Source organism: Syngnathus acus, chromosome 21 (genome assembly GCF_901709675.1).
Source record: "Syngnathus acus chromosome 21, fSynAcu1.2, whole genome shotgun sequence".
In the NCBI taxonomy this organism is placed as follows: Eukaryota; Metazoa; Chordata; class Actinopteri; order Syngnathiformes; family Syngnathidae; genus Syngnathus; species Syngnathus acus.
The window spans coordinates 5,034,866-5,054,407 of NC_051105.1; the positions used below are offsets into that span (position 1 = coordinate 5,034,866).

General features: G+C 41.6%; 2 protein-coding genes across 12 annotated transcripts in view; both read left to right on the forward strand.

Moving 5' to 3' along the window:
- dgkh (diacylglycerol kinase, eta) overlaps positions 1-3,439 on the forward strand; it is a 39,020-nt gene extending 35,581 nt beyond the window's left edge. For all 7 annotated transcript variants that reach the window (XM_037239280.1, XM_037239275.1, XM_037239278.1 and 4 more), the window contains one exon: positions 257-3,439. In XM_037239280.1, coding sequence (XP_037095175.1) covers positions 257-343 — 87 coding nt within the window. In that variant the 3' untranslated portion in view covers positions 344-3,439. The remainder of the gene's footprint in view (positions 1-256) is intronic.
- A 1,106-nt stretch (positions 3,440-4,545) lies between these two features.
- Positions 4,546-19,292, forward strand: akap11 (A kinase (PRKA) anchor protein 11). Of its 5 annotated transcripts, none has more exons than XM_037239359.1 (13): positions 4,546-4,708; positions 5,885-5,987; positions 6,358-6,468; positions 6,570-6,623; positions 7,014-7,145; positions 7,255-7,513; positions 7,690-11,836; positions 12,465-12,593; positions 13,218-13,328; positions 13,800-13,886; positions 16,005-16,051; positions 17,230-17,429; positions 17,705-19,292. In XM_037239359.1, the coding sequence occupies exons 2-13, from the start codon at positions 5,925-5,927 to the stop codon at positions 17,882-17,884; spliced, it is 5,520 nt and encodes a 1,839-aa protein (XP_037095254.1). In that variant the 5' UTR covers positions 4,546-4,708; positions 5,885-5,924; the 3' UTR covers positions 17,885-19,292. The 5 variants fall into 5 exon arrangements, with proteins under 5 accessions (XP_037095254.1, XP_037095253.1, XP_037095255.1 ...); XM_037239358.1 differs by having other exon boundaries at positions 4,547-4,708; positions 5,901-5,987; XM_037239360.1 differs by having other exon boundaries at positions 4,547-4,708; positions 5,901-5,987; positions 13,803-13,886.
- Positions 19,293-19,542: the final 250 nt, after the last annotated feature.

The following is a 19,542-nucleotide window of genomic DNA, read 5'->3' on the forward strand; positions in this document are numbered from 1 at the left end:
CCAGTAGGGGGCGGTAATAAACACATAAACAGTAAAATCTTTGATTCGCCAGTGGAATAATTGGCAGTTGCACGGTTTAAGAAAAGTCGTCCAATTTTGCTGTCATGCTCCATCCACACGATGACTCAATGTTTTGCAGTTTAGCACCACCCACCTGTCGAAGTCATTTTTGTACATGTTTAATCCAAATGTATTTTTTTTTTTTTACAATTTAGTTTTTACAGCTGTTATTTTTTTTCTTTTGTTGATCTTGCAGGATCTGGGGATATCGAAAGTGGGTCATATGAAGAGAATCCTCCAGGGAACTAAGGACCTGGCCAAGGCCTCCATGGTCGATCTTTAACCTGGAAGCAGAAGCTTCTCAAAAGGGGATGTTCCCCCTCACTTCACTGGGCAAGATGGCAATCGCATCCGTGAAGCACGTTGCCACGGTTGAGGAAGAGGAAGGAAGGGTGTGAAGAATTTCACAAAAAGCCATTTCCTTGACAATAACCATATGTCTCACACACAAACACACACACAGGTATGCAATTGAACACAGATTTGTTGTTCGACTTGTGATAACAAATTTGTAGCAAAAGCGGGACTTCCATGAGTGGGAATGTCATTCTGGGTGATATTGTTTTAAAAAAAAAAAAAGTTTTAGGAGCCCCGGTGCTTCGTTCAACAACGGCATGGTCCACGCTTGCTCGTTTAAGGTTTAATTGCATGATTTAGTGTTTTCAAGTTTTGTCGTAACACTTGAACAAATTAACTCTACAAGTCAGTATTAGCGGTGCCATTTGTGACTACTGAGTGAGGGATTTTTTCGTTTATTTCGCTTGCATGACGATGATGTGTCAAAGTTCTGCGTTGAGTGCCATATCTTTTGACTATTCTTAGCTTTAACAGTGCTTTATAGGAGGATATCGTTTGGAGGTTTTAAAGCTATTAGGGACAAAAGTCCACATGGTTTGCCATGGAGGAAAATATGGGAACCCAAAGCGAATGTTACAGAAAAAGTCGATGTTTTTTTTTTTTTTTTACAGGCGCTCGCCAGTAGGTTTCCTTTTTCATTGAAGATGGGGGAACAATTTGCTCGTTACCGTATTTCCTCAAATAGACACCGTGCCCGAATTAATTGCCAATTCTGCTTGAATAAGATGAACCCGACAGAACAGACATGACATCAGAATTAAGAATTTGTCAATCATGAGCAAAAAAAAAAAACATTACCAGATCGTAGACTCTGTGTTTGTAATTTCTCAAGCCGTATCTGAAGGTCTGCGCCGATGTGGGAATGGTCACAGCTGTCCTCTATCACGGCCAATCAAATCAGCTCCTCTCATTTTCATTAAATGGGACGCGCTAGTCACGCTGTCGTAACTGCCTTAAAATGACAAAGCGCACATCTGTACCATGGCATGTCTGCGCCCCAAGGAAGAGCCTGCACTTTGACGTTGTCTGAGCAAACCCTAAGTTTTGATCAACTTTCTGTCACCAAATTGTCTCTACGCCAGGCATACCACAAACATCGAGTTCTAATTGGTGCAGGAATACAATTTCATCTTAAAGCCAAACAAAAAAAGTTGTAAAAAACATGGATTTTGTAATGTACTGTGCATATAGATTTTTTTTTACATTACGTTTATTATTTAATATTTCTAAAATCACCCCTAGATGTGTGGTACTCTCTCCAATTAAGTAAAACGATTGCCCCCGGTCTCTATATGAGGAAATGCAGTATTTATTTTTTTATTCTAATGCAAGTGCAAATTCTATGATTAACAGCTCACCTCAACTTTTTGCAAATTAGCACATTGTGAAACACTAATGCAAATACTTTTTTTTTTTATTACAAAGACAGTTTATAAGTTATCCTGCAGAACACCTTGGGTAGGCATTCTCCTTTTTTATTTTTAAACCAATGTTAGTTTCTTTAGAACAGGTGGCATTACAGGGTCTATTATTTCTTTCTGTAGGTAAGATTGTAAATACAGTTTATCTCTAGCTCTACAGTAAAGTATACCGGTGTATGCAAGCCGTGTTTCTTAAGTGTTGCCCTCCAGTAAGTGACTGACATGGCATGCGCGTGTCAACACGGTGAATTGTGTGCATATGACACCGTGACACTTGTCTCGTGCATGATGGTGACAATGCTGTCGTGATGGAACGGTGGTGCAATATTTTGACACGTTTTCAGTGGCGCACAAACAGCTTCCTCCCCACACACATATTTCTTCCAGTGGTGCTTCCATGACGAGTTTGGATTTCGTTAGTCAATAAGAGCGGACAGTCTCAACACTTTAGATCTTATGTCATTTATGTCTTTAAGATATTGCTACAGTTGCCAAACGTGTTACTATGCTTTATTCATCCTATTATTCTGATTTTCAGTTTCCGAATTATCCTCCAAAATGGGGCCAAATTGATTACAATTTGTTTGTTTGTTTTGTTTGTTTGCTTTCTTTCCTCATTCACTTAATTCACATTTTATCAAACATAGTGAGCCCCCCGTTTATCGCGGTGCGTATATTGTTTGTTCCAGATCTACCTGCAAAAAGGTGAAAGTCATTGATACAGAGAGACCATAAAAAGGGTCGCCATGTATTCTAATTGTGTTCAAATTGCTTTCTGGTTAAAACAGTACAAACACCATATATGGTGTTTTATTTTATTTTGACAGGATATTTCCTTCTGTTGTTAATTTACCAGTGCTGTGATGAACACTGACTCACAGAATAAGATTTTATTCAGCATAGGCCAAAGATAAAAACTTAACTACAAAATTATATGTGACTTTTTTTTTAGTTTCCATGTTGCATTGCTGTGGTTTAGTTGCCTTTAATTCTCAACATATGTATGCATTTAAAGTGTCTGCCGACTTTTGGTCTCAATGCGAAGGCGGGCAAACGCCCACCATGTGGAAGCTGCCATCTTTCTATATTGTCTGTAAATAATGCTGCAAACTGCCTGGTTTTGTCCAAACCAATCATGCAAAAGGACCTGTCATAAGGCTAGAAAAATAGTGATGGGAGTTTCATTTGTTTACATTATGTTTACGGTTTTAATTTGTAAGTATAAATCATCCAAAAAATATTTATTGCCTAAGGTATATGCGTGCATTGTGTTATCTCACATTTTGAATATAATGTTGTCTGTCACCTGTATTGCTATATTGAATGATTTGGGTAAAAAGTAGTTTATTAATAATATTAATGATAATAATAATACTTTTTATGACTACTAAGTGACTGTTTTTTGTGCCTTTTTATGGTTAGAAAATGCATGATTAGTTATATTTATTATATACGGATTTGAAGTCACTGAGATGTGTATTTTTGTACTCTGGATATAAATACATGGTTCAGCTATTTGTTGTACAATTTGCAAGGGTGCCTTACAAGAGGCCACCTATACAGTACATATCTCTCTTCCATTAAAAAAGACCAAATCAATACATTTGTTGGCGTTTGCAAGTTCTTTTGATGCCATTTATGTTCAATTCATGCATTCACAGAAGGATTAAGGAATGAAAGATGATGTAAAGGATACTGTATTTGTTTGCAAATAATTCACAATCACACCTAAAAGCCATGGGGCAAGAACCTTCTGCTACTTCTTAGATAATGATTAATGTGAAGGGCTACCGGTTTGAAACACACTTGCTCAAATAACCTTTATGCTATTACTAATAATTCTATTTATGTTAATGCACTGATCGTGTTAATTTTTTTCTAACAATTAGGGAATTGATACCTATGAATACGCAACATATTTCTGTAAATGCCAGTGTTCACATTTTCAACTAATCACTTCAACAACATTCCGAGGAAATCCCAATGTTCCATCACCGGTGAGATATTTTCTTAACAGGCCCACCGGCTACTCATGAGGTCCTTGGGGGCTATCTGATGCCCATGGGCACCACATTGGTGTGACCCTTGGCTTAGAGCAAGGATCGGCAGATTTTTGTGTTCGAGGGTCACACTTATTTATTTTTTAAAATACAGATGAATTAAAAATAAATAAATTTGTTATATAGCAAAGTGATAAGTATTTTTCAAAAATGTCATTATAATGAATAAATAATTAAAAAGTTGTTCAAGGTATACTTTACTCATATTGGCCATTTTTACGAGTAAAGTTATTTTTTCCTTAATTTGATATTTTCAATATTTTTCCATTACAATTGCAGTTACACCTTTTGCCACTTGCAGTCCACTCCAAATGTTATAGTGCTCAAGTAACAACCAATCACTGCTCATGTGACCGTCGCAAGCTAATTCCTGAGTACCAAATAGTTAATTTTGACAAAACTAAAATTATTTTAGGGATAAAACTGACTGTGTGGTTTCATTGCTCCATTTATCGGCCTTCCATTGAGGATGTCTCAGACACAGTACTGCACAAGGAATGGGGAGTTGAGTTGCGTTTAAAGAACTCCGTAAAAGTGAACCTCACATGACTTTTCCGTTCATTACATGAAAAAAACGTCGATGTCACGTTTCATATATTTATTGCAATTCGACCTTGTGTCACTTTATGATGTTCAAATAATTTCACTAGTCTCATAAGGGTGAACTCTGCCGACGACGTTTCATTCGTGTTGGCCTTCAAGGGGAAGTATTCAGAAATACCGAACTCATTTTCTGTTTGCAAATGTTGCACAGTGGTTAGCGTCGGTGCTGCAGTGCTGGTAGTCTAACAACATCACCGAGCTCCAGAGGTAAACTACATGTTTGCATGACCATGGCGATATTTTTCACATGGTCGCTATCGTTTATGTCTTTGCTGACACGTCTGCGATGACGCTAGTCTTCTCACAAGTTGCTAGTTGTGGCGTCATCACTACGCTCGCTAGCTGCGGCCTATTATTATCATCCCTGCTAGCTCACTTGATTGACAGCCTGTCAACCACCAAGATGGACCCGATTATTATTTTTTTTTAAATGTAATTTGTTTGTAATGTGTATATATGACTGACGACAGCTATTTAGCAATGCAAGTGCTCGTGTTTGGTTTTCAAGCGATAGTGAAACAACATCAGCATCCACAGTCAGTATGAGGCCAGGGTGTAACAGAGCTCCCTTTACATATTTATTAGAAGCTTATTAAATTAACTGGAAATTCACATCCGTCCAGTTTACGCAGACTCAGACTTTGCATAACCAGGTTTTTTTCGTTCCAATTCACCAGTAAGCAAGGTGAAAAAAAATAGTTTCCCATCCGATCACAAGATGCAGCAATATTTATTTTTAAATAACTTGTTTATTATCTGTATACTTACGTGCTGTTTATGGAGTATCAACAAAAATATTCTCAACCATTTTTGCCTATATTTAACAAGCTCTGATCTTTATATACAATATTTATTTGTCAACTAAGCCGAAACATTTTAGCCGCTCCGTATTTGCTTTCAAAACACACAATGCATAAAATTAATAATTACAACTACTTTAATTCAGGGCTGTCACAAACAATTATTTTGCTAGTCGACTAAGCACCAAATGTAGTTTGCGATATATATGATATACTCGATAAATATTCATATATATTATATAAATTGCGGCATGTCGCACCAGTAAGCTGCTTTTAAAATAACCAGAATTAGCTTGCAGCTTTGTCAATGTCCAAATTAATAATAAAGACAATTAAGTTGAAGTACATTCAACTTTGCAGCTTGTACCATTATTCCTGAAATATTTATAAATAATGGAACAAATTAATTTGAAGGTAATACTGTAGCCCCCCAAAAATGAGCTGTAAATCTTTATTGCATTTAAAAATGAAACCAAAAATCAATTCTAACTTCTAACACGTCATTACATATTTCTTATTAAAATATGTAATGATGTTAGAATTGATTCACATCACATCTTCGGGATATTTTCCTCTTCCGAAAGACACTTTATTTGCAGGTGAGCAGCCCTCCCCTGGTCGCCATGGATGCTTGTGCGCGTATTCGGGGAGCCCCACTGAAGTACAAGGCCTTTGTCAGAAAAGAGGTGAGGGACCAGAATTTATGCCATTTTTCAGGGGGGGGAAATGAGTTTATGAAAACTGGCAGGCTTTCGACCTTTTAAGATGCCCTTAAATGTAGGCCTTACACAATCAGGATTTTAGGGCTTATCGTTGATCAGTGAGTTAAAAAAAAAAGACTGACCAATCTATCCAGTTAATTTAAACAACCTGTTTATTTACTGTACAGTTGACCCAGGCTATTTTCTGTGGATTACTTCAAATGATATCTGTCACTCCTATAGTAGAATAAATCCTGCCAACACACTATATCAGGACTTGGTAACTACTACTTGTGTTTTGTTCGTTCTTTCACCATTTGACTTCTTAACCACGACCATCCACTTATGTGTGCAGACTGTGCGTGACAATGGAGCGCAGTTTGTCAAGAGCCTCTTGCGAAGCAAAAAAGATCTTTGCAGTATCAACCTGGACCTCCCATCCAGCGACAGCATAAGATTTACAGAGGTTTGTCTCATGCAAGCATGCAGTTATAGTACATGCCATACACATGCAGAAAATGTAAATGCTCTGAGCTAATATGAACCATTTTATTTGTGTTCTTTCAGATTCATTTTGTCTGTCTACCTGGTCAGAGTGAAGGCGACGATGCTGTGGATCAGGTACTTTTATACTTTCTTACAATTGGGAATCACCTCTTTCACATTGCCTGTACAAGCCATCTTTTTTCAGAAGTCGGCCTCGTTCACAAGTCACACCACACACTGGCACGTATGATGTCATCCACCAAATATTTGCAAAATGTTGTTCGGTTGTTGGCAATATTAAGATCATTGTGGTAGATATTATATTACCCGTCTATCTTAAACTGTCACTTGCAACTGATATCAAAGCAGAACAAAATGCTGTGTGATTCTGTTGTGGCTCTGATGAAGCAATTTCACATGAAAGGGGGCTACTGGTTGAGACATTGCGTAATGCATCGGGATAACTGTTTGCACATGACAGTCAATAGATCTATTGTGCAACTATGTGTTTTGTCCTTCTTTTAGGCCTTGGCATCCCTTCCCGCTGGCCTGTGCGAGATGCTCAGAACCTTCCATATTCACGGCCTGAGAAATAATGAAGTTCAGTTGCTCAGAGAATCTCCTAGACTGGCAGAGCACAGGGACACTAGGCCTCAAGTAGGTGGAAAAGAAATGGTCACTGCATGCAAAATAGCCAAGTCCAGGACCAGTCCCCTTTTAAACTCAGGAAACACTTTTTTCCCCCCCTGAAACCGTCAACATGCAGTGTTGGGTAAAGGCCGTGTGTGTGCTACGTCACAACCCTGGTGTCAGTGGGCAACCTCCAGCCAGCGTCACATCGTTGACAGGCCTTCTTGGGTGCTACGTTGCCGGCGTCCGCTACGCTCTGGAGTTGCAAAGCCTCCACAGGGGCGAGGCGGGGCAGTCGGAGGACGACGACACCAACCAGTCCATCGCATCCATCGAAGATGACTTTGTCACTGCGCTGGAGAATCTCGAGGAGGATGAAATGGGAGAGAACCCCTGTAAGGTTTAATGCTTAAGGGAAATAAGAACCCCTTTTATATAAAGATGCGTGTGATCTTAGCAGCTGACAGAAAATGGAAGTTGTTTGAAAACCTTGGTGTAATAGCGGATTCATCTTACGTTTTGTTTTTCTTTTTTGTCTTTTCTCTCGTCTGACTGCTGTGGCCACCTGAAGCTTATCGCCCTTCCAAAAGACATGATGTGGCATCACAGACGATGCCCGCCCACAGGAGACGAAAAGAACTATCAGGTTCCCACATAATAACAAGTTCATCTTCAAAGAAAATTGCAGCCAAGCACAAGCCGGGCCCAGAGGTTTCTGTCACAGTGCAGAGGTGTTCAGGTATGGATACCCAATGGACTTACTGCAGTCCTGGAGCTCGTCTGTCCTCATCAACGGTTGAAAACAGTGAATCCGACGAATCTGACTGTTCCAGCCCAAGCCCTATCATTTTCCTGGATGAGGTGGGCTACCAAAAGAGCTTGCTGGCCAAGCTGGATATCCCTCAGGTGCCAGGAGGTCCCAGAGAGAGGGTGGAAGACTCTGACTCTGAAGTGAGTGAGTTCTTTGACAGCTTTGACCAATTTGATGACCTGGACGACTTCAGTTCAGAGAGTGGCACTCTGACGCTTCCAATGGATAATGAAAGTGCAACAAACACACACGTTAAAACCACGGAATCTAGCACTGGTGGTTCCGCATCCAAATATGTATCCCAAGGCTACTCAACAAAGGGAATGTATCCTCACTGCTTTGATCAACCAATTCTCCCGGCTAATGTGAAAAAACCCACTCCTCTTAAACCAGGCTCCCCCTACGGACCTCAGTCTGACATGGCTGACTCTCCACGGCCAGTACAGAGTCCCTCTGAGGACAACGGTGGTCCACTCTTCAGTCCCATCAGCTCCTCTGCCTTTATTCCTCTGGTAGATTCAAGTGGGGTGCTGGAATATTTCTGGAAAAGGAGTGAGGATGGGAGCGACAGCACTGAGTTAAGGAAACCTCAAGATCTCTGCTCGTTGTATAAGACCTACTCGGACTTTGCCAGCAGTCTCTCGAAAGAAATTCTTGGATCTGTCTACGGGTACCAATCCGCAATAGACATTAATGACAACAAGAATCTGAGTTGTGTTTGCCACAAGGAATTCACCAACCCCTCAGGCTACACAATGAGGCTGTCAGAAATCCAGGAGACTGTAACGGTGGCCAAGCTGCAGAAGACATCCCAGTCTCTGAAGGATGGTATTCAGCGGTTTGCTGCTGACCTTGTCGATATGAGCCTGGGCAGTGCTTTGCGGGACCTTCAAAAAGGCGTGTCTACTTGCACCACCACGTTGTGTCACCTCGCTGCGAGACTCACCTCCTCAGTATTTCAGATGGCCTTTCATGAGATTGGCATGCGGCAGGCCTATGTGTTGAAAGAGCGAGCGGTGAATGGCTTAGCAAATTTCCTGGTTGGGGAGGCGGTATCTGGCGCCTTGAAAGACTTCTTGACTGTAAAAAAGCAGATCTTCCATAGCACAGTTACGCAGTTTGCAGCAGATTTAGCTGAAGAGCTGATATTCGAAGGTATTATGGAGGTGTGTCAGTTCTCTCACCCGTCGACCCCTCTAACCTCCAGTGATTGGTTTTTTGGCCAGGAGAACATGGAAGAAGAAGAGGAGGAGGAGGAGATTGTTACTTCCTATGCTTCAGACTTGTCCGAGTCGGTTATCCAAGAGGCGTTCATCGAGCTCTCTCAGGCTGAAATTGCCTTTACTAGCCAAGCAGCCATCAGTGTTTCTCCAGACAACATCTGTTACGCTAGTTCTGAGAATATGAGTGCCCACACCAGCAGCACTTTTGCTAACCAGCAGCTTTCCAATGCAACCTCAGTAGATGCTCCAATGACCTTGGGAGAGAGTGGCCCCTGCAAAGTAAAGGATGCTCTTTTCACCGTGTCAGGCATGGCCAGCTGCATCCCCGTTCCCCAAGCTGGAAAAGCTATCTCCTGTTTAAAAGATTCTGAAGACCATCATGGTTCCAGCCTAACAGATACCTCACAGTGTAGCCCTAAAAGAGTCACAGTGTTTTCCTCAAATAACACTACATGTATGCAAAGTCACATCTGCAGCCAAGAAACTCAAACGACCACCTCTGCAAAAGTCTGCTCCCATCAAAAGTCACCATTTCAAAACTTCTCTGTTAACATGGTGGACACGCTAGTGACTGAAGCTTGTGAGCTTGTCAGCTCTTCTAAAGTGAAGAAAAGTTTTGATGACTGCGCTGGTTTCCTTTCAAAGGCAGTCCTTAGTCAAAGGGACACTTTGCCTGTGCCAAATACAGAGAAGGTTGGACAAAAGAAGATGTCTCACCCCGGGGATGACGCATCTCCAAACTCGGTTAAAAAACCTGGTCGAACACCTGGCACTCCTCCATCTACCCCCCAGCAGCCAAGTGAAGTATCCAAGGAGAAACAAATAAAGCAGTTCTCCAAGAAATTAAAAAGCAAGTTGGCCAAAGAATTTTCCCCAGCTACACCTCCTCCAACTCCACACTATCACCCTGAGACTGGCCCTGGTCCAATGGAAAACAGCCCAGAGGCAGACAAGACAGAGTTTATGTTAAAATTGATGAGATCTCTTTCCGAAGAGGTAGATGGTAAGGGGGACGAGGAGGAGGAGGAAGAATTGCCTGAAGACCCGAGTCTAAGTGGCACCAACAAATCAGTTGAGTCAGAAGGTCTACCACAGGAAGTGAGACAGTTGTCCTCTCGCAGGCTTTCAAGCAAGGAAGCTCTCCATTATGCAGAGCAGTTGGCTTGTCACATAGTTTCAATGGCAACAGAAATAGACACTCTGGGAGCCGGTGATGAAGTTGGGGAACCCAGCGTTATGGATGAGAGAAGACGTGACAGTGTGGCTCATTTCTCAGAGAAAACTTTGAACACCTTGTGGGTGTATGCAGGGGAGGTGGCTGGGGAAGTCATCAATGATGTGAAGAAGATGGTGAGCTCTGTCCAACAGTGCTCATATCATGGCTCTCCCGGAAGAAGTGTTGATCGTCCTCGATCAGCATGTTTGCATCACCACCAACATAACTCTCTTCCTGGCACAGATCAGAACAGGGACTGGAGGGTCGAAAGGGTGGCTGAGCAATGGTCCACCAATCTGCTATCTTCTGTTTTTCGCTCACCTGTCTCAGTGTCAAGTAGTTCCAGCTCAGGATTGTCCTCGACATACCCCAGCTGTGAAAGTGTGACCGATGAATACGCCGGCTATCTCATTAGGGTGCTAAAGAAGGAGGGAGGCAGTCGGGAGTTAGTCCTCGATCAGTATGCTAGTCGTCTGGCCTACCGGTCAATCAAACAAGGTTTGGCTCATGCTAGAAACAAGGTTAAGCAGAGATCTTCTAGCTCCCGCCTTCGTCCCTCAAAGTCGTTACCAGATGAATGGATGTCATCGGGTAGTGAGGTCTCACCTGCCGAGGACGTGGTGGACTCAGTCGTTTGTCCCTCCTGTGAGGACGTACAGTGTTGTTGCGGAGAAAAACAGGGACACAAAGACTGCTTTGATTTGGTGAACTTTGCAGAATCTTTGGCATACAATATCACTTGTGATGTCACACAAACACTTCGTCTATCGTCTGGACGCCTCCCAAAGTCTCTCACTGACTCTTGTCTTTATAAGAAATCCAAACTTGAAAACATGACAGAGAGCCTGATTAGGAACTCGTTCTCCTGTCCTCTACTTTCCAAGGACAATAAGGCTAGACATTACCACAGCACTGGAAGCTTGGTTGATCCTGGCCTCAACAATAGGATGATGCAGGTCATTGAGCACTACGCAAGAAAAATAGTTAATGACACTCTCAAGATGAGCCTGGCTTCAGTAGGGCATTCATCCCAAGATCATCAGAGGATTCCTGACCCAGACAGACACTCGCACACCCAAAAGCTGTCTGAAGGCATTGCCCCCGGTCCCACAGATGGACTTAAGACCGGCCATTATTGTCAAGCCTTGGAGTGTCCCTACTGCACCAAACTTAGTCGGCATCACCACCAGTCAATATTGCAGAAGAGGAGAAAGTGCCCAGAGTATCAGACTAGGCCAGAGCGTGTCCCTGGGCTGGAGATTCCTAAAATCCATATTGACCTGGAACACAGGTCGGCGTTTGCAGAGCAGATGGTGTCTATGGCAATGGAGAAGGCAAAGCGCGAGTTGAGCAACACAAGCCTTAACGCAGACAGTGGTATCGGCCATGATGGAACCAGCTACGCAGAGAGCCTCACTGCTGAGATCATGACTTCTGCACTTCACGTCTGCCAATCAGCCAGTGTCAGGTACGAACAACAAGACTGAATTTGTATGCATGTCCTCCCTGTCAGTATATTCGTTAAGTCCTCAGGTTCATTTTGAGGGTAGTAATGGCAACATGACAGGATTTTCAAAAAAGTTCAAATGGTCAATATGCAAAGTATGGTTAGAGCAGCCACTTCAACATCAGTATAGGGCACCAAGAATTTAGTAAATGGGATGATGGATTTTGAAGAAAAAGTTTGTTGGTAGAAATGTGTTTATATGTGGATGTAATGTCGAAGCACAAAATTAATATGATGTTTCTAACAGCGTCACTTTCCTCCAAAAAATAAATTTTTAAAAATTGCGCAATTATGAAAAGAGCAGTGTGGGCAGTAGAGGAGGTCACAAACTTAAGTTATTGTTGTTTTTCATTAATTACCTGGATTTTTTAAGGAGGAGGATAATTTTTTTTTTATAATTGAGCACCCTCATTTTGTGTTTTGTTGTCAACCATCCAGCACTTCTTTTCCCATGTTACATTTTTCCAGAACTCATGATAAAATAATTCATATTAATCAATAATTTCCCTAGAGATTAATAAAGTATTTATCTATCTACCTTGACATTTATGTTTTGATACTTTCTTAATTTACAATGTTTTGCATGCAGCTCTCAGGGCAGGGAAGCCACAGAGTCCACTGTATCCCAGCAGTTGAGTGTCGGGGACGACAGTGTGGGCAGCTGGTCCAACCTTAGCTTCGAAGATGACAACAGCAGCTTCCTACACCTCAGTGACAGGTATACATCCTGAATGATGTATGATTAGCATATATTTGTCTGGCAGCACACGGTACATGTCTGTCAACTCATCATTGCACTAAATGGTGAATTGAAAATTGGGATAAGCACTCAACATGCTGCAAATATGAATAGTGCAGTGCAGGCTTGCACAGTTCGGTTGATAAGCGCCTGATGGAATGGAAAAGCAACGTGTAGTGTGGTAATGTTTGCGGCTAATGGAAACATGGCATATACTTTTAACAAAAGGCTTCATCTTGGTCCAGATTTTTTTTTTTTTTTTTCGCCAAAACAGAAAAGGGTGTTTTCCCTCTTTGAGCTCAAAATCTTATATATAGTTGGGAGTTTTGCTTGGACTTTGCTGTACCATTTCCTGTTATTTAACTAAAATTATTCAATTATATTGGAACATTTTAACATATATATGTGGTCCAAGATCTAAAAGATTTCATGTAGTTGTAATGTATTTATGTATCTGAAAGCAAATGTGGTTTTAGATGGCGGGGGGTTGGGGGGGGACTGCAATGTCTGTAAATTCCAGAGAGATTTTGGGATCAGGTCAATCTTGATTATTCGTCCTTTGACATGTTCTCACACCAGTTGCCAATTTTTTTTTGTCAAAAGGATCTCTATGGAAGCAAACCTGACAATGAGATCCTTTCCCAAGATATCGAAGGAACACAGTGTCTTGACTGTCAAGGAGGCTGAGTTAATGTATCATAATATTTTCAAAAGGTGTGTCTAAAGGAGTGCTTTTGTCTCTTCAGGCACTGTTTCTGCAGGAACAAAGTCCACCACCATGTGTGATTCATTAGACTCCCTTTAAAAGCCTGTTGTGACCATTTCCGCTTAGCAGATGAAACGACTAAAGGAAAAATAGAATTCATCCTCAAAGGGTGTTGGAGCATGATGAGAAACTAAATCAAAATGTTCCCACCATGTCATCCAGTCTAACTACATGAATAAAATACAGTATGTAGCTTAATTGAAGCAGTTTTAATTAAAGTAGCCACTCTAACTACACAGATAAAAAAATATTTGAAGCCGCTAAAAAAAATTTTACAAAAAGAAAATATATATATTTATTTATTTTTTATTTAAGCAACTAACATAATATGCATGAAATAATGAGGATTATAATACAACCCGTCTTGAGATTGTCAATAGCCTTATGATAGTGGTACATCACTGGCCTCTTCTCTTTAGCAGCAATGGGAACAGCAGTAGCTGGAGCAGTCTTGGCTTGGAGGGGGAGCCTTTTGAAGAACACATGTCATCCTCGCCTTCAGACAGGTCAGTAACCATCAAATAGTCATGTTGCTTTAGATTTAGCAATTCCTGCAAAAAAGAATTAACACAGTGACTAGCTCGATAATATGACTCTGATATTTACAAAGGGAGGAAAAAAGAATGTGAACCCCTTTGGAATTAAAATTTCTGCACAAGGTCTTATCAATCTACTACCTCACAATTAATTAAATGTGTACCTGCACTCTGATCAGGATAAATATTGGACTGTTCCTCTTTACAGAAATGTTGCATGACTCCTGCCATGTCTCGTATCATGTGAGGTCATGTTTGCATGGATTGTTTATTAGCAGCCTGCTCTTACAGTCAGGAATACTGTAAGCTACAATTACATATACAAAATTTGTAATTGTTGCCACTTGTCTCTATTTGCTCATAAAAAAAAAGAGTCTATATTTTTCCGCTGTGTCTTTGCCTGAGGGCTACAACAACAAGATATGATTAATGTAGCCTATTAGAGGAGAATGTTAGCAAAATATTTTTCTGTTGGTGCATCACAACCCAGAAATAGACCGGTGGCAAACTAATGGAAAAAATAGCGCGAGTCACCCACAGATACTTGAACAACCTCAGTGGCCTGGATTTGACAGTTTGCAGCTCAGCATTATTCGTCTAAAAAGGGAATCCCTCGCTTGGTGTTTTGATGATGTTTGTAGACAACACCAAAATAGCTCTTGGGTGTTTCCCCTTTTTGGTTTAGTGTGGACTATTTTTATACTCATCAACCCTTCACACCCTTTGGATTGAGGTATTAGGCTGAGAGTCAAGTCACCACAGGATCATAGATGTTTTGGTCGTAGCTTTGCGATTGCCATAATTTGATCTTCCTTTTCACATTGTCATTTCTTTAGCACTTGAAGCACACACGGAATTCCCGCAAAAGGGAGCAGTTTTAGTGAGTGTCGGATGTTAAACCTTTCCAGGCTGAAAGCCGTATTTCTTTTCCTACAGCCCAGTTATGCATCTGATACAACCTCAGAAACCATGAAGAATGCACTTTGATTCCTCGTTTCGATTTCGAAAGGGGCCTTCGACGTGTCACCCTTCCAAACTCATCCCAAGTCAATTGTAATCCGGTGTTTTTGCATGAGCACTTCCCCATCTCTTCAACTATTGACAGACTCGCTGACAGTTTGATTGCATACTGCAGTGACATTCTCACGCAATGAAGACTTTCCTTTTACATATGGCACATCGTGGCCATTGCACAGTGCTTCCCCCCCCCTCTGCAATTTCCGACATTATCGACGGATGTCTTTCCCTTGGAACTAGCTCCAGATGTTACTTGATTTGTTTCTGGTAACTAAAGCAGTTGGGTAGTCGTCTGCAGCCATACCCCAACAATGGAACCTTCTTTTGAGCTTTTCTTTTTGGTGCTTTTGGGCCAAATATAAGCTCAACGGTGCCTGTTGGGAATTTCAAAAATGTCGCAGCTGACTATCAGCTGAGTGAACACTTGTGTTGAAGTAGCTACTGTGTGATTTTAGAAGCGTCTTTTAAATTGCTTTGTATTCAGTTGCCTGACAGTCATAGCAAACAATTGTCTGTTTCGACCTAATCACGCTTTGTTTAGATCATTGCTGTTTGACTGCTAAACGTTTGTGTATTGTCAACTGTTTAATATTAATGCTAAAAAAAATGCCAGAAACAACAGAGAAGTATCGTATTTTTTGGACTATAAGCCACACCGGACTATAAGCTGCACCAGCTAAAACTCGTGATTTCGGGTTCAAAATTTGCAAAAAAAAAAAGTTGCGGCTTATAGTCCGAAATTTACGGTAAGTGCTCCTTTTGTGTGTCCCTTGATCTGTTCCAAAAACTCAAAAGAAGTACCAATACAAATATGCATACAACAAAAACTCTCTCTCCTCATATTTTGAGCCAGCGTAGTCACATTGTAATAAGTCTCATTATTTGGTAAGTCCAAGCCGGTTTGAAATCTCTCCCTCTGACACAATGAGTGGTTTGAGAATTTTCAGAATTGAGAAACCGTCTTCTTCCTCCTAAACATGACCATAACTTAAGTAAACAGGAAGCTTACTGGAAAAATGTTGCACTCTCAATGGTAACCAGTTTGCAATCTCATTGTAACTTTTCCAACAGTGACCATACAGAGGACAAAGAAACTGAGGTCAAAGAGGAATCCAGTGGTAAGTCCCCTCTTCATCCACTTCATTCATTCAAACATTAGTCATTGTACCATAAAAGCAGCACTGATAAATGAATGGGCCAAGTGCTTTTAATTTGAGTCTAGTCTACTCTCAGCATTCATTGACATCCGCATTGACTCCGATCTGGGCTGTGTACGTCAGCCTGCCATGCTGTCTGAGTGTGTCATAGCAGGGGATTTTGCCACCCCCGTAGTACAAGTCAGACACACTGACGTTCGTTCATTCATCGTCTACGCATGATTATAATGTCTACGCGTCCTCCAAATTGATGGGGTCTGTCTCGTCTTTTGAATACAGACCCCCGGAGAGCCAACGTTTGGGGTCGGAAAATGTTCTTCCAATAACATTTGCGAGATGTTGCTTCCTTCTGCTTGTCCAATCCAAATGCTTCTGTTATTTTTTTATAAGTGTCATATTCTTTTGCCTTTAAATGTTGTTTTGAGACTATTTGAAGTAGAGTGAGTTACCTACTGTATGAAATGCACTGTTAAAGACAAATGAGAAAGCACTCGCTGGTGATAACGTGAGCAAGGCAATAAGAAAAACGTTTTTTTTTTTGTTTGTTTTTTTTAAATGATCAAATTAAATTTGTAGCAAATTTTGTAAATGACGATGCGACGTCCCATTTATTATTATTTTTTTTTTACGGAATAAGGAGCAGATTAATTGCATTTCCATGCCCGGATTTGTGAACATTTCAAGTTAGCACTTCAGTTTGTAACTTAAGGTTCCATTGTATTTCTTCAACAGTGACTCTCCCTTAAATAGTTAACCGCTCAAGTCTATTTCAACTCTTCCATAGAAAAACACAAGTGCATACAGTTGAACATGATCGTCAGTTCTCAAATAAATGGAAAAAAAAAATGTCATGTCATTCCACGTGTTGTAAACAGGTTCTCTGAACAGTAATAAAAGATGATCTGGTCTTAGGTCATGAGGTGACGGTGTCTAATGATGAGCATTTTATAAAACTTTGACGTGGTTGCACCACACTGATGCATGCATCATTTCTTCCATTCTGCCTTCTTTCCTGCCATTTTGTTGCTTTTCTCAGATCCCCCTAATAGCCAACGTTTCATTTTAAACCTCACTTTAATGTGACGGGTAAATATTAATGAACTGCATTTATACATTTCTGATGTTTCATCATGTTGCAGGAACTCTGTGTGTGGACACAACACAGGTCCAAGCCTCCAGGACTCTGTTGATGATCCTGAACTCGGACATCCGCAAACTCAGACGGAGCCCTCAACACGTGACCCTCGACACCCAGCTGAGGAGCTTGCTGCAGTGGCTGGCGGCCTCCATCGCCGGCGTCCCCATGATCCAACTGAGTCCCGACAAGGAGCTCCAGCAGGTAACAAAGATAGGTTATCAAAAACTGACTTTCAATTATTTCTACCCCCCAAGTAAAGCAGCTACTGCTTACCTGATGTGTTTTTAAAGATATATTCTTAGAAGAGCAGCAGTGTTGTGCATCCTGCCAAAAAACCATCATGGCAAAAATAATGCAATTTCAATTCTCGCAAATCCCCAGAGCCTCCCCAGTTCCTCATTTTTCTATTGGTGCATTTACAAACACAGACAAAGTGTTTGACTCTTAGTGAAGTGAAATTGTTGGTGTGGTTTCAGCTGCCGGCTGTGGTCCAAAGGCTGCGTGAGAGGAAGTGGAGGGTGGGAGACCTGCTTCACTTCCTGTTGCGTTACTGTGAAGAGAGCCAAGCTCAGCCTCAGCCCAGAGATGAGACACCCCAGTCGGGAAGAGAGTCTCACCGCGTTCCCCTCTTCAAGTGGCTGCTAGAGCACACCTAAAATATCTTGATAGTGTCCCTCTGAGTAAACCGCTACCAACGCTGTTTTCCACCAGAGGGCGCTGTCAGTGCTGATTGAGAGCCTGACACGTATGACGTATTATTTCGCCACTGTTTGATTGTTCCAGTATGCACGTGTTGATCTAGCAAACGATCTCACACTTTCCTAAAAAGGAAGGCGAAGGACCCATCCCGATTGTTCCTGGCGCAGCCATTTGCAACCGAGAGCGAACAAGCCTATGTGTGTTTTTGTTTGGGGATCCCCATGGCTGCCAGGCCCCATGAGGTCATCACATCCACGGCTCACCTCGGCTGCATTGGTGTTTCCACATGTGAGAGGAACACACGCAAACTACAGGAACACCACACCCCTTACATTATCAGTGTAGGAGGCATCTTGAAAACCTGTATTTCTTTCCATGAAGTATTTCTATTGTTGTTACTTCCTCCACTCCCATTCAAACACACCCTTTATTTTAAACATTTACCCTCGTTCACATAGAACTACCAGAAAAAATGCCTCCGAATCGATCTGCCACTCTGCCTTTCGAACATAAGCAGCTGCTTTCACTACAACAGGGCAAGAGAAGTGGGTTTACACGCGGACGCCATCAATGTTCAAGACTCGTAAATGATCACGCCTCAGTTACTACTTTGATACTACCTCCAAAGGTGAAATTTGACCTGTTAACTTTGTCTCCGTACAGCAACAGGGAACATAAATGCGGAGGTTTCTCCACCTATATTAGTATTCGAATTGAATCTTACAATATGTGGCTTGCCTTGCAACAATCACCTTTAGGGCTGGGCATCACTCCATTCCTTGATTATTATTTATATGGGAGAATCTCTTGAAGTTGAGACGAAATGGCCAAAGCGACTTCTTGACAGTCACGTTCCGATTTCTTTAGACCGCAAACAATTTTAGATTTAAGATAGCACTTGCTTCAACTTCAGATGGGCCTCAGGAGTGAACAGTATTTAGATGACAGACTCATGCTGGAAGTTCTTTAAACAGAAATAGCTTATGATGACGGTCAAGGCTTCATTTAGATTACAAACCTGCTCCTCGTAAGACTAGTTGAGACTCCTTTAAGTGAAGATGCAATCAAATGCTTACATTCATGTAGTGCACAATTAATTCATTCCACACACTGAGTTCTAAGGATCAATCAAAAATGTAATTGATTATGCCCATCCCCAGTGTGAATTGTGTTTACCAGGATAATCAGTATGTAAAGAGTATTTTTCCCCCCAAGGCCATAAGATTAAATAAGTCATTAGTGACTTTAATGTTGCCAAACTTACCTCACGTTGACTCCAGTCACCAGTGGGTCATCCATGTTGTGTCCTAATTGTGGAAGGTCTATTGACGCAGATAACGTAGATCTTAACCACACACACAGGATGAATAGATAAGTCATTTGACGGAGGGACGACCACAACTTCCCCGAGTGATTCCATCTGCTTGCACAGCCACAGCCGAAGCACTTTTGATGAGTTATGACAAGGGTGGGCAACCTGTGGCCTGTGGGCCGTATATGCCCCCCCCCACCCCCCCCCCCCCCCCCCCCCCCCCCCCCAGAGCATTTGATATGGTCCACGTGCAATTATAAAAACAGGTAAAACCTCACAAAGTCCCAAATCATTTAACCAACA

What these genes read in the sequence shown, in the direction of transcription:
- akap11 (XM_037239359.1), top strand. Translation starts at nt 5,925, where the DNA reads ATGGATGCTTGTGCGCGTATTCGGGGAGCCCCACTGAAGTACAAGGCC. An exon ending in AGGCCTTTGTCAGAAAAGAG is followed by an intron (nt 5,988 to 6,357) that starts GTGAGGGACCAG and finishes TTATGTGTGCAG; the next exon opens with ACTGTGCGTGACAATGGAGC. An exon ending in CCGACAAGGAGCTCCAGCAG is followed by an intron (nt 17,430 to 17,704) that starts GTAACAAAGATA and finishes GTGTGGTTTCAG; the next exon opens with CTGCCGGCTGTGGTCCAAAG.